Raw genomic sequence first — 14,122 nt, forward strand, 5'->3', positions numbered from 1 at the left:
TCTAAACTAGTACATTACAGTATGTACACTGAACTATCGTTCGGTTGTCTCGATGAACTATTTGGGAATCGAGCCCAAGCTCCCTTGGTAGATAGCCAAGCGGTTTATATATATATGCCACTCAATCGCACGCTGCATTCTAAAGTTTGAATTTTAAAAAAAAATATTTAAAGTAAGAGACCATCTCTTAAAGGGTAGGCTACATTTTAAAATGTATACTTTAGAACAGTGATGCCCAACGTAACCTTTTGGGAAAAAAATGAGGGGAAAGTGATTTTCTACACTTTGTACCGACGTTTCGGCGAACAGGATGTAACTACGTCGCGGGGCCGGATCTGGCCCGCGGGCTATATTTTGGGCATCACTGCTTTATAGGCGCCTGCAACAATACAGATTCAAACCTTTTTAAGAAAAGACATTTCGAAACAACTTTGTTAACGTGATTCGTATGGAGTTTCTTGGGTCAGAATGGTTGAACACGTTCCCAATAACTGTCGTACGTAAATCATATGCTGACGACTTTAGTGGGAAACACAAAAGTTAGCAACAAGACTTGTAGATAAATTTAAATAGTTATGAATTGTTATCAGGGCCGGCCTTGGATAATTGGAGGCCCTCATATTTCAATCGAAAACGCTCTCTAGACGATAACACCCACAACATATTGTATCTATTTTGTACCGCCAACATGTCTGGCATAATTGCAGTATTGGCCTCTTTCTTTATTATACCATAGTTGACCTGTAACATTTTTACAGCATAGAAGAGGTTGCGTGTCAGCCAGGAGACTCATTGACTTCGACTTCAGTCTGCTTTTCTTTTTGGGTGCTCCCATAGCCTTTGATCATCCAAGATCGTCTGCAAGGCAGCAGTTATTTATTTTTGGAGTTTTTCTCTCCTAGATGAACTGCTATCCCTATAAGCCAGTGATGCCCAACCTTATTTGGTCTGCGGGCCATTTTAATTTTTGGCATTCGTATCGCGGGCCATATCTCCAAAAAGAAATAAAAATACGATAAGCTTCTTTAAATAGTTATATTTGTGGAACTACTTACATAAATTAATGTGATGCATGAAGTTTATCCAAAACAATCTTCTGAATATCTGGCTGCATAGATGAAACACCAAGTCGGAGCACTGAATCTAGATGTTCATCCGTGAGGCGATTACGTCACTTGGTTTTCGCCCGTTTCATCATTGAAAACGTTTGTTCACACAAATAAGTGCTTGAACATTTTGATCATCCTTAGCGCTTGTTTTCGAAGATTTGGAAACGCTTCTGCAGGTAACATGGAGTAAAAGTCAATGGTCTGCATCACTTGAAATGTGTCAAGCAGGGATGTCTGGCTTTGTAAGTCAATCAGTTCCAGTTGTAGATCTGTCGGGGCACTTGACACATCGGCAGCAAACGGATTTTCAAAAAGACGGATTTCATTTTTTAAATTATGAAAATCTACACATCTTTCACTGAAATTATTCATCAAGAGCCTCAGAAGTTGAATCATTCTTTCACATGAGAAATCAATTTGTCTTTCCCTTATAGTTTGGTGTTGAGTTCATTTAGATGTGATGTGATGTCGCATAAAATAGCCAAACCCCAGAACCATGAGGGGTCGTTCAGTTGTGACACTTTTTTTTTATTTTCCCGTCATAAATATTTCAATTTCATGTCTCAAGTCAAAAAAACGTTTTAATACCTTTCCTCGGCTTAACCAGCCCCTCACTTCACTGTGAAATAGAACGTCTTCATATTCGGACTCTATTTCTGTTAGAAAATCTTTGAAAGTTCTGTGATTCCACGTTCTATGATTTGATGAAATGTACAGTGTTAAACACAATCATCATCACATGGTCCAGATTCAAAACCTTTCCACAGAGATTTTGTTGGTGAATGATGCAGTAAAGCCGCAGGGGTTCAGTTCCATTTGACTCAACCACTTTTTAAATAACTCTTACTGTCAGTCCGCTGTGACATCCAACCATATTTCTAGCACCATCAGTAGTCACTCCAACTAATTATTTAAAGGAAGAGCAAGGTCCTCTATGATGGCTGACACTTCTTTGAACAGGTCTTCTCCAGTTGTAGTCCCATTCATGCTCCTCATAGCTGCTAACTCCTCTGTTATATAAAAAATTGCTGTTTGTATTGCAAATAAATACCAAGAGTTGCGCGGTATCAGTTATGTCAGTGGACTCGGTAGAGGCAATAGAAAACATTTCGAATTCTGCTGCTCTGTCTTTTAATTGTGAATGGAGATTTTTATCCATATTTTAAACTCGCTTTGTGATTGTCATGCGAGAAAGGCTGACAGCGTCTACTGCATTCTTTTTTTCAGGACACCTGCTAACAAGCACTTTTTTAAACATTCGCCATCGGAAGAAGGCTTCATTGGTCTACTTAAGATGTGAGAAACTCTGTAGCTGGCTGTTATCGCCGACTCATTTTCTTGTCTCTTTTTGTTATATATTCTCGTCAATCCCCCCCCCCCCCCAATCTCTAGCCGTAACTTAGAAATCTAGTCTTCGCAGATGAAACCAAGAATGCCACCATATGTGTTTATGTGTTTGGTTTCATAATGCCTTTTAATCTTTTGTTCTTTAAAAACAGCCACACTTTCTTTACAAATCAAACATGTTGGCATACTATCATATTCCACAAAAAAAAATAAAGATCTGTCCACTTTTCATGGAAGTTTCTACATTCAGAGTCCACTTTTCGTTTCATTAAATTACAAATATTAAACAATGTGGTACCAATCGCTTTGATATCAAAAGAAAACGACCCAAAATGGTGCATCAATGATGCTCTCAGTTTCACACACAAGGTTTCAATGACACGGCTAGCTCAAGACAGAAGCGGAATTTTCCAAAATAGCTGTCAAGTCTTATCGTCATTGAAAAAAACCAAACACTTGTGTTCTTAGAATAAAAAAATGTATTAACTATAAATATTAGAATACCAAACATAAAGACGGAATTCTTCAAGGAAAGGGTGAGAATATTTTTTCAACATTCTAATTTTTAAACATTTTTTTTTTTTACATTTTTTCCAATGTTTTGGCGGGCCGGATAGAAGCGCGTCGGCCCGCGGGCCGTAGTTTGGGCATCACTGCTATAAGCTAACTAGCTTCACCTACCCGGGTTTAAGTTTGAGCGCCCTATACTCGCTTTTTTTGCAGTCATTTCCCTTGATTTCTGAGATAGTTTTTAGTAAATATTCAAACCACTGGAATACTCCACCTCATCCTCCATGACTGCATTGTTTTAAGAGTTTCGCTAGTTTCCTTACCATACAAAAATCATTACAATAAATAGAACAAATCTATTTACAAGATGGTCAATTAACATTCTACATAGGACCTATTTCGTCTAGTAACTAAGGGTACCCAATTCAATCATCATAAATGAATTAATTGACATGCTGGTTTTCTAAAAATAAGCATAGTCCGTGGATGAAAACCGGGGGTAGCGATATTCTATATAAACTACTAAATAAAATTATAATCTAATCTAAGAAACAGTAAAAACCTGCAGCCATTTGAAAACGCGTGGCGTAGAACAATTGGCATATAAAGTGATCTGGAGACAAAGAAGGCCAAGTAACATACAGTCACTGCAGTGACAAGAGATGCCGGTAGAATGGACAGTGTCCACGTTGTTTTTTTTTGCCTTTTTTACACGCGGACACAAGACGCCATCTGGGGAAAAAGGTCATGTGAATATCGGGAGTGGCCTGGACAAGTATCCACCCCACTACATATATATAATATATATATACACTATAGATTAGGTTACTTCTTTCTATTGCCTTCCTTCCACTAAAACTGTTTTGAAGCACTGACGTGTCATATCATGCTGTAATCATGCGCCAACTCAAAGAAAATCTCCAAACCAAATGTTTTAAGTAGTTATACCTTAATTTATCGTAAATAATAGGCCTATAGACGTTACATCAAAAAGGAAGATGATTACGTCTTACCCGTCATGCATGGGAGAAGTAGATAGTATAACTTTCATCCACTGAAAGAAAATGTTGGCGCACGAAAATATTAGGGAAAAAAAGATTCACCAATTTAAAAAGCAAAAACAGATTAACATTTGACCAAAAGGCACAATAAGAGGCAGATAAGCTATGGGCTTCTTTGTGACTATCGTAAGAGTTGAGTCGAAGACTCTTGGAACTCTGGGTCATTGGCTACTTCCATCCAGCCTCCATATGACTGTCTGAATAACTGCTCTGTCTGGTAGGGATCCCAGCAGATAAAGTATATTTGTTCCATCTCTATTATTTATGCTCATGTTTGAGGCGAGTCCGAAACCCGAGCATACCGGGGAAGCTCCCTCATATTTCTTCTGTCTGCCATAAAAAAAAAGGTCGGTAGCGGACACAATGTGTGGTTGTGATATGTTTGTTGAGTCCCTCTTCCATCCCTTGCAGTATGATGGGCTCGGTCTTTAAATTAGGCACCCACAAGTGGATTCTGTTTTGCTTTTCTATTGACCTACTCGTCTCCTGTAATGACCGTTACCACCTAGGGCTAGGGCTACCAGACGCCTGCCGCCCGAAGGTAGACAGAAAGGAGTACAAAGCCTTACAAAGAAGGATAAAACACATATATTGGCACACATTAAAACAAAGTAATCTTTTAAAAGTTGGCTAAAAATGTTTCTGAAAAAAAAAAATAGGTACCGGTAAATCAAAGGTTTTAAAACTACAATATTAAGTATCATTTTTCTCATAACGAAGCTACCGGTACTTAGTGGGACTTGGCCTCTGGCTGAGTTACTGGAAACTGATAGGCTACTTCTCTTATTTGTCCACTGCGCAAGGCACAGCATTTTGTTTGACCGAGTGTTAATTCACTCCGTCTGTGTGGTCAAAATCTTTTACACGTTATTTCTCCCACTTATCATTCTTGGATCAAATTGAAACTTTGCAGAAGTACTCATTGTTGATGACAACACGTGAATCAATTAAAATAATTTTACCCCCCCCCCACTAATATGCAGTTTATGAGTTGTTTGTTTTATAATATTGAGTAAATAATATATAAAAATAAATGACGTTAACGTGAAAATGGAGCTGGATAGGACACATCCTAAGAAAACTAACTAACAATGTTACAAGGCAGGTACTTGACTGGAATCCACAGAAAATGAGGAAAGTGGACAGGCCCAAACAAACATGGAAGACGGCAGTCATCAGCAAAGCTGATGGTACTGGAGTGACATGAAAGCAGATTAAGAACGCTGCTCAGTGGAGAAGTGTGATTGCTGCTCAATGTCCCCTGGGAGTCCAAAGGACTAAGTCTAGTTAGGGTATTAATATTTAACTACATTTTTTTGAAACTAGAAGTCTCAAGAAGAAACTAAAACCACTGACTTATCTGGGTGCATTCATTGTCTTCCAAGACAGAAGGAGCCATATTTAAATAAATTCACTATACGTTACTAATAAATAACAAGCACATATGTTAATACATACAAGTTTAATAATCATTTAAATTAAATATGGGCCTAAAATTACAATAAAAAATTAATAAAAACTAATACCTAGATGGCTAGATAAAATGAATGTATTTGTGATAACAAATGTGTATATATAAGCTGCAATAGTATGTTTGAATTGAATGACAATATTATAACATAAAATGTTTTTTTTTCTATAACTTTTGAAGCAAATGCTAAAATTTACTAAAGGCTTTAATCATTAATGTATTTATGTCACAGCTCAAAATCTTGCTGACAGAGTCACTCAATTTTATCACAGCATTAATTACTATTTTTTTATTTTATATTAACTATTTCTTACTCTTAGGCCAGATTTCACCACCAAACCCCACTTTTCCTCTTCTAGCTAGACTGACTTCGCCACCTTGGCGACAACAAGGCCACGACTTCTCGCTTATCTTCCTTTGACCCAGGGAAAGACAAAAAGTCCTAACACGGGCGTTGGTCAGCGGTGCGAGGTGTCTGATGTTCACATTCGACACCACCTGGGCAAACCCACCCAAAGGCAGAAATAAAAAAGATGTAAAGAGAAAGAAGATATTGAGGTACAGTGTTGTACTTTTGAGGTACAAATTCATTTCATTGCTAGATTAAGATAATTTCAAAAATGTGGAGTGAATATCAACACATAAGTTGCCTGATAAACTCAAGTAGAGAAAAAAAAGTACATATTTTTCATTTGATTGAGTAATAAAACATTATATTGTATTCAGAATGCAGAAAAATCTATCAGATAAGATGTTTGTTTCTCTCTTTTTTTTCATTCTTAGTCAAGAGCATGAAATGAAGAAAAATGACTGAATTTTAAAACTATTTTATTGAGTTTAAAAGTGATTTAAATTGTTAATATTTTTTAAAATTATTGTTTTTGAGCATCATTTTGTAACTCAAAAAAAAATTGTATTTACATTAAAAAAAAATTATAAACATATTTTTCTAACAACATAATACTATCAAGAAAAAAAAAGTTTAAATAGAATTTTAGAAGAAAAAAAAATGCTTGTTTGAAATTGATAATAAATAAACTAAAAAAAAAGATTAAAAACAAATGTGGCAAGAAAATGGAAGGGCAATAAAGAAATGGATGTATGGGATCTGCTATCTAAAATTACTTGACCAGACCAGACTGGGACAAAGCAGGCCTATACAAATTAAGAAATTAGAATGGATGTAGAAGAAGCCACAAGTGAAATGATAGGCGAAGAAAAAAAAAGAAGCACAAAATAAAACTATTCCACACATTCAGAAACCAGATGGAAGAGATTCAAATATTTCTGCCAACACATATTTGACTTTAAAAAGTCAAATTTGACTTAGTCTTTTTACTTTGTACCATGTAATTATGTTTTAGCTAAGTATTCATTTAGCTTAGGTTTTGTGTTTAATAAAATTCATGCGTGTGTTCATAATACAGATAACAAAAAAGGTATTTATAATATAATAATTATAATAATATAATATTTCGGCACTCAACAATTTCTAAAAACACATTAATTTCATCAAAGCTGGATACTAAGATTTAGATACAGACTCTGTAGGCCATTCAGAGACTACACTTATGTAATGATATGAATAAAAAAAACTGCTTAAAAATATGAATAATAAAATAAAATAATTATAAATAATAATAATAATAAAATTTTTAAAAAAGTTAAATAAAATAATGTATGCTTGATATTGTATACAAAAAATATGTATCTACTGGTTGATATTCAATTTTAGTAAATTAAAAAGAATCAAAATAAATAATAAGCCAGAGTCCAAAGATAAGGAAATATTGCAACAATTTTTTTACACATTGAAAAAAAATTCCAGCTGTGATCTATAATATTTTGCAACATCTGAAACAAATAAGGCCATTGTCTGAAATAACTGATTTAGGTTTTTTTTTCTTTCTGTGGCTGTCATCATTACAAGCTTCTCTTTATCTCCCGAAGTTATAGGGGCCGTCACAACTCTCCTTCTTTTTGTCAGGATGCCAGTGACTGCTACTTTTTTTCATCTATGCTCATCAAAGAAAGTTGATGTCATAGCTAGCATTGTAAACCAAAATAATGACTCAATTTATTGTATATCCTAATTTAGCACTCGAAATAATGTTTGGCAACGGCTCTACTGATGATGCCTCACTTGTCCCACTTGTATTTACCTGTAAAAAATCCTCCGAATAATTCCCAGAATTACTTGTAGATAAAGACACAATAACATTGTCTGGGTCTGAGGGCATGTATGAGCTGATAGAGTCTGTGTGAATAGATTCCCTTAACATTTTACGAGGATGAGGCTTGGGCTGTCTAGGACTGGATGATACAGACCTGGGAGTGATTGCCAGTTTAGGGGTGGAAACTCTGCTGTCAGGAAGGGCTATTTTAGGGGTGGCAACTCTGCTGTCAGGAAGTGCTAGTTTAGGGGTGGTAACTCTGTTATCATGAATAGAAAGCTTTGGGGTGACAATCCTGCTGCTTTCATGTGGATTGAGTTTCTGGCTATCGGAATTCATTTCCTCTCTACTCTTTGGAGAAAAAATCTTTGATGAGTTCAGATCTTTAGAGTAGGAAGCTGAAGCCAAGTGACTTAAATTGCCCAAATCTATTTTTGTATGAGATCTTCTAACCGAAGGCACTGGCGAGCTTTCTGATAACTGTGGAATTATGACTGGAAATTTTTGAGATGTTCCAGCTAAAGGAACAGACTTCCTTCCAGTGTCAAGAGATTCCGATAAATTTAAATCTTCACCACTGGCAAGACCTTGCAGTTCTGGCTCTTCAGTCGATAAAAACTGGTGTGTGTCATAATCTGTTGACTGAAAAACATGTGAATCATTTTTATCTGAGATAACACTTTTAGAGTGGCGAGTGGACTCCAATGGAGAATTTTCATCTAGTGCAGAGGAAATATTTAAAGAAGAGTTGGCAGCACCATGAATAGATTCAGGAGCTGATGAGCTTCTGGAGAGATACTTTGAAAAATTAATGATGCTACTTTTATGTGGTTCTTTCATGCTGTCATCTGGGAGAGGGATGTCTTCATCACTATCAGATTCACTATCACTGTTCACAGGGGAAGCATCAATGATGGACTCTGGCTCAGCCGATGGAAGGCGGACCTCAATGGAACGACTTCTTGAACTTTGCACACTGAACTGATCCTCATCTATTAAATTAGAAAAGAATAACTTAAGAATTAACTTCAAAAGACACTTTCTTTTAAGGTTAGAAAAAGTAAATATAAAATTAGAATAAATAAAATAAATATATAATCCTTTGAAATCTTGTGTTCTATGAGTCAATTTTGTGTGGTGAACAAGGTGTCATTGGTCCAGCACAATTACCAACAGCTTGGACACTAAAAAAACAGATGACCTTCACACAAGGTCTGAAAAGGATACTTTACTTTTTGGAACCTAAAATTTGAAAGTTAAAATAACGAGCTTTGATAACAAAGTTCAGAAGACAAACCTTTTACCACATGGCCATCCCTAGAAAGTAAAGTATAAGTTCTTCTGTAACCTATTTATTTCTATAGGCACTGAATTACAGTTCGTTACCTGATTCAACAAAACTATTTAGTTATTAATATTTCCCTTCTAGTTTATATATAGGCACTAACTAGTTTTGTTGAAAGTTTTGAGTTTAAAGAGTCATGTTTAATGTTGTATTCATAAATTCTGTACAATGGCCTTTAATTACAATAAACAAACCTTTTACCACATGGCCATCCCTAGAAAGTAAAGTATAAGTTCTTCTGTAACCTATTTATTTCTATAGGCACTGAATTACAGTTCGTTACCTGATTCAACAAAACTATTTAGTTATTAATATTTCCCTTCTAGTTTATATATAGGCACTAACTAGTTTTGTTGAAAGTTTTGAGTTTAAAGAGTCATGTTTAATGTTGTATTCATAAATTCTGTACAATGGCCTTTAATTACAATAAACAATATAAAACAGTGTCTCACCTGAATTATCTCCTTTGATCTCAACTGATGAACTGTGAATTTGTAAAGATGATTGTCGATGCTTATTCTGCTCTTTTAGCTTGGCGGTTACATTTTTATTGTGCCTAGCTTTCAAAAAATGTTTTGATTTTGCGTGTGTTTTGGCATTTTTCTTCCGCAGTTTATGTTGTAAATTTCTATTTTCCAACCCATCAGTCGATCCAAACTCTTGTTCACTTGATACATTTTGTAAAGTATCACCTAATGCTGCTGGCGTGTTTAACTCTTGTTCTGCCAGACGTCTCACTTCAGTAAGAGTGTCTGAAAATGTCGTTGCATTTATATCATCCATATCAGGTCTTTTCTTTTCAGAATGCTGTTTAGCCTTTAAGTCAGACATTTCTTTTTCTGCCAGCTTAAGCCACTCTGGATTAGTCTTTTGAAGCCTTAACCGCTGAGTATGTGTCAGCCCAAAAACTAATTTGCCTCTGATGGTAGGTACACCAACTTTAGGCTTTTTAATAGCTTTTTCAATCACATCTGTTTTTTTATCAGCTCCAGGGACATTTTTCAATTGGACTGGTAGGTTCTGCTTTACACTGGAATCTTTTTCTTTTGCTGGTTTTGATGCTTCAAATTTTTTTGTTAATGCTGATGCAACTGCAGAGACAATTGACAGAGGAAGCTTTTCATTTTCTGGCAAAGCTGTTTTTTTAATGGCTTGTTGTTCTGGTGATATTGTAGAGGCAGTTTGTAATTTATTAGAAACATCCATCAGAAGTTGGGGATTCTGAATATGTGATAACTCTTTTATAAGAGCAGTTAATAAAGGAAATATTGTTTCAGGTCTAGGAGCAACTTTTAATCCTTTAATTATCTCCCCTTCTCTGGCTTGGGGTATATATAATTCAGAGTTTTTAACTTTTGGACTTAATTGTTTTTCTGTGGACATCATTTTGTCATGCTTTGAAATGTCTGTCTTTCTATGCTTTTCATAATGCAAACCAAAACCATCAAAACTTTCTATTTCAGACAACTCATTGACAGATAAATCTTCATCAAACTGTGTTCCTGGAGAACAATTTTGCATCAATAGTGCTGGTGAAGCTTTACTGTTGTAAAACATTGGCGGAGGGCAAATTATATTATTTATGATGAGATCATTTTCATCTTTTTGCGTGTCAACATGTTTTATCCATCTGCCTATAACATTTTGTGATTTGCTGACTTTAATTTTATTTTCTGTCTGTGTTGAAGCACTGTGTAAGTCTCTATGATTAGCAGAGACTGTTTCAAGATTGACATGTATCTCCTTATCTTTCCTTTCGACAGTCTCTTGTTGTAATGGCTCTGTCATTGACGATGAATGCTTATGCTTTGATTGGGGTGCATTAACTATACATACTTTCTCTTCTTTAAGTTCATCTTCTAGTTGGTCAAACTGTTGCTCTGAATTTTTGCCTTGATGGACTAAAGCAGAGTCTGGTAAGTGTGGAATTAAACTTGGCCCCAAGCAAAGCAACCTAAATCCTAAGACAAAGTAACCGATTTCTTTTCCCATCAGGTTATATATTTTAAATAATCCTTTATCCCCATGCACTGAAGGGACTGTTGAACCCAGTTTAATGATGTCAATACAAATGGATTCAATTAAAGAATTAAGTGGAATGGAACTATTGCCAACCAATTTAGGCACTTCTGGAAACAGATCTATAATCATTACATACAATGGTGTGCTTGCAAGATGTTGTTTAAGCACATCTGCTGATATTTTGAATAGGCATGATTTGCCTTTTTTTATCATGAAATTTCCATGTTTGTCTTTTAATTCAATAAATTGATTAGGTATATTATAATAAGGATCAGCAGAAATTTTGTCACGTATTGCTTTACCAAGATCATCTTCAACATGCTTGATTAATATAGTAGGAAAATCCAATAATCTAAATGCAACTGCTGGGAATCTGCACGGAGAATGCGGAATATATACTTTTTCAACAACCACTTCCAAAGAAAAGAGTGAAACTTCATGATCTCCAGTTTTCTCTTGCAACAGATTTCCAGGCATTTTTGATCATGTAAGAGTCTAGAAAAGTTCTTAAATTTGTTAGATTATGATTGATTATCTCTCAGTCTTAATATTTTATTCTTAGATCTAGACTCTTTGATTCAAATTATTTAAGAGGTTTCTAAATATTTGCAAATAACTTAATCTGGAAGCCATCTTTGACAACAGAATAACAATGAAAACTTTAGGCTGGATTTTTTTGTTGCAATAAGTTAAAACGGAAAATTAATAAAGCCAAACAAGGAACTGCGGAAAAAAATACCCCCCCCCCCAAAAAAAAAAAAAAAAAAACACACAGCATCATTAGATTTTTTAAAAGTGTTTAGACCTAATTATCAAACGAAATGCTTTTCTCATTCTAGATTCTAGTTGTAGCTTATTCTTTATAGCGAGTGACTAGGCATAATTTAAGTCATTGGTTAATATGCATGACTGAATGCAAGACGCGTAGGATGTTATCATCTTCTTTTTTAAAGTAACGTCTGTATTATATAAGATAAGAATTAGCTAAAATCATTTTCATAAAAAGAAAACAGACCCATTGTCAAAACTTAGATTTATATTTAGCGTGAAAAGGTAAATACAATAAATAGGCTACTTGTTGAATATAATTACAAAATAATTATCATTGGAAACATGGAAAGAAGAAAAAATTCCTTTCTGTAGTGCGTATATTATATAGCAAAGGAAAATGGTGTGTGATGTAGCGCGATAATTTTACAACATTTGAGGGTTGAAAGTCAAATGTACATAATTTTTTCCTCAATAGATCTATGCAGGGTTATCCAGTAGAATATATGCTTTTTTACTAAGCCAATGTGGCCAATGTAAGCTACTAGATCTAGAAATTCGGAGTAGCAATCTATGTATAATTTCAAGTTTGTAGACCTAGTAACCTCCCCTTTATTTAGACCTATGTATACAGATATATATTTTTATGAATGAATCCTAGACTAGATCAAATCCTAGTAATAGCTGTAGTCTAGCTAGAAATCTAGATCTAGATGTGTTGTTTTCTAACCTACAGATTATACCAATAACTTAACAATAATCTAAATCTATGGTTGATCTAGATAAGATCTACTCACAACTCACATCTATGTTAATGTTATAATATTACACTTACAGTACTTACACTACTTACAGTTACAGTACACTATTACTATTATCACTATACTCTATAGTCTATAGTACTCTATTAGAGTCTATACTGTCTGTAGTGACTATAGTAAGTATAGTATGTGTGACTATAGTGACTATTATTCACTATATATTATTATAATTATATAGTTGTATAATAGCCAGTTGGTCAATTAAATTATAATGTAATAATAATAGAAGATTCTTAATGACAAAATCATAATCAATGATAATCTAATAATATTAGTATATGTATAAAAAATATATTATTATTAATATTATCATAAATCATTAATTTATTATTAGAGTAGACCATTTATAAATTGTATATATAATAATTATAATAAATATAATGATTTATATCTCTACTAATCATGACCAATCATAACTTGATTGACTTATATTCATTATTGTTGAATAAATAAAGTGAAGATAGAGATCAGAATTGAACTATATCTATCCCTCATCCATGACAGCTAATACTGAACAATGACCCCAATAGCTAGCTCTTATAGGCCTATATGGTATAAAGTATAAAAATACTTTTCTGGATTGCTTACATTTACATCTTTGTTATTCTTTTATTCAAGCTCCTGAATCTTTAATATTGACCTACTTTCTTTCTCGAAATATTCCTAAATTATGTTTATTACATCAATATCAAGGTCTTCAAGATTTTTTAGTCTAACAATAAACAAGTGTTTTTTTTTCTACCAGATTCACAATTTGACCTAATATAAATAACCTGGTCAGCTCTTTCTCTTCAGGCTTGCACACTGAAGCGTGACATACAGAAAGATCCAATGGACTGCACTAATGTAATAAGGCTTGTCTTCGAGTCTGAAGATCAATGAGGAATGCAATATTTCCTGTGGCTATGCAGCCCCAGCTGCAACCTATATATTTTGCCACATCCAGTTCAGGCATAGTCATTGTCCACCCGTGGTCAATTAAGATTTTCTTTTCACTGTTTTCGTCTGTCCTCTGCAGTGATTTTCTTTTGGTCTCAGATGTGTATCCCATAGCCTTTGTAAGTGACCTCCAGCTCTCTCGTTCTAAAGCCACCTGCAACCAGGTGCTCTCTTCTTTGTCAGTTAAGGCAAGTTCTCACCTAAGCTGGTCTCTAAAGCATTTCTTTCAGGCACCTCTGTTACGTCAACCACCTTTTAGCTTATTATAAAAGACTGCTTTTGGTATATCTTCAGCCCCATACAGGATAGGTGCCCTGCCCAGAAACTACACTCATATAGACACTATTATATTTTAGTTGTTTTTTTTTGTATATATAAATTTGAAGGGCGAGATAGTCAAGGATAGGTGCCCTGCCCAGAAACTACACTCATATAGACACTATTATATTTTAGTTGTTTTTTTTTGTATATATAAATTTGAAGGGCGAGATAGTCAAGGATAGGTGCCCTGCCCAGAAACTACACTCATATAGACACTATTATATTTTAGTTGTT

At 34.6% G+C, this 14,122-nt stretch overlaps 2 protein-coding genes across 3 annotated transcripts in view; one reads left to right on the forward strand and one right to left on the reverse strand.

Annotated features, from left to right (window-relative positions):
• Positions 1–5,474: 5,474 nt before the first annotated feature.
• Positions 5,475–11,708, reverse strand: LOC106057651 (microtubule-associated protein 10-like). The gene is made up of 2 exons (XM_013214954.2): positions 9,470–11,708; positions 5,475–8,664 (listed from the first exon to the last, which is right to left on the reverse strand). Exons 1-2 carry the CDS (start codon positions 11,514–11,516, stop codon positions 7,571–7,573), a joined length of 3,141 nt encoding a protein of 1,046 aa, XP_013070408.2. The 5' UTR covers positions 11,517–11,708; the 3' UTR covers positions 5,475–7,570.
• A 732-nt stretch (positions 11,709–12,440) lies between these two features.
• LOC106057650 (protein unc-79 homolog) overlaps positions 12,441–14,122 on the forward strand; it is a 48,894-nt gene continuing 47,212 nt past the window's right edge. For both annotated transcript variants that reach the window (XM_056023611.1, XM_056023612.1), the window contains exon 1: positions 12,441–12,744. The gene's annotated coding sequence lies outside the window, so the exon portion shown is untranslated. The remainder of the gene's footprint in view (positions 12,745–14,122) is intronic.

This window comes from Biomphalaria glabrata, chromosome 3, assembly GCF_947242115.1.
Source record: "Biomphalaria glabrata chromosome 3, xgBioGlab47.1, whole genome shotgun sequence".
NCBI lineage: Eukaryota > Metazoa > Mollusca > Gastropoda > Planorbidae > Biomphalaria > Biomphalaria glabrata.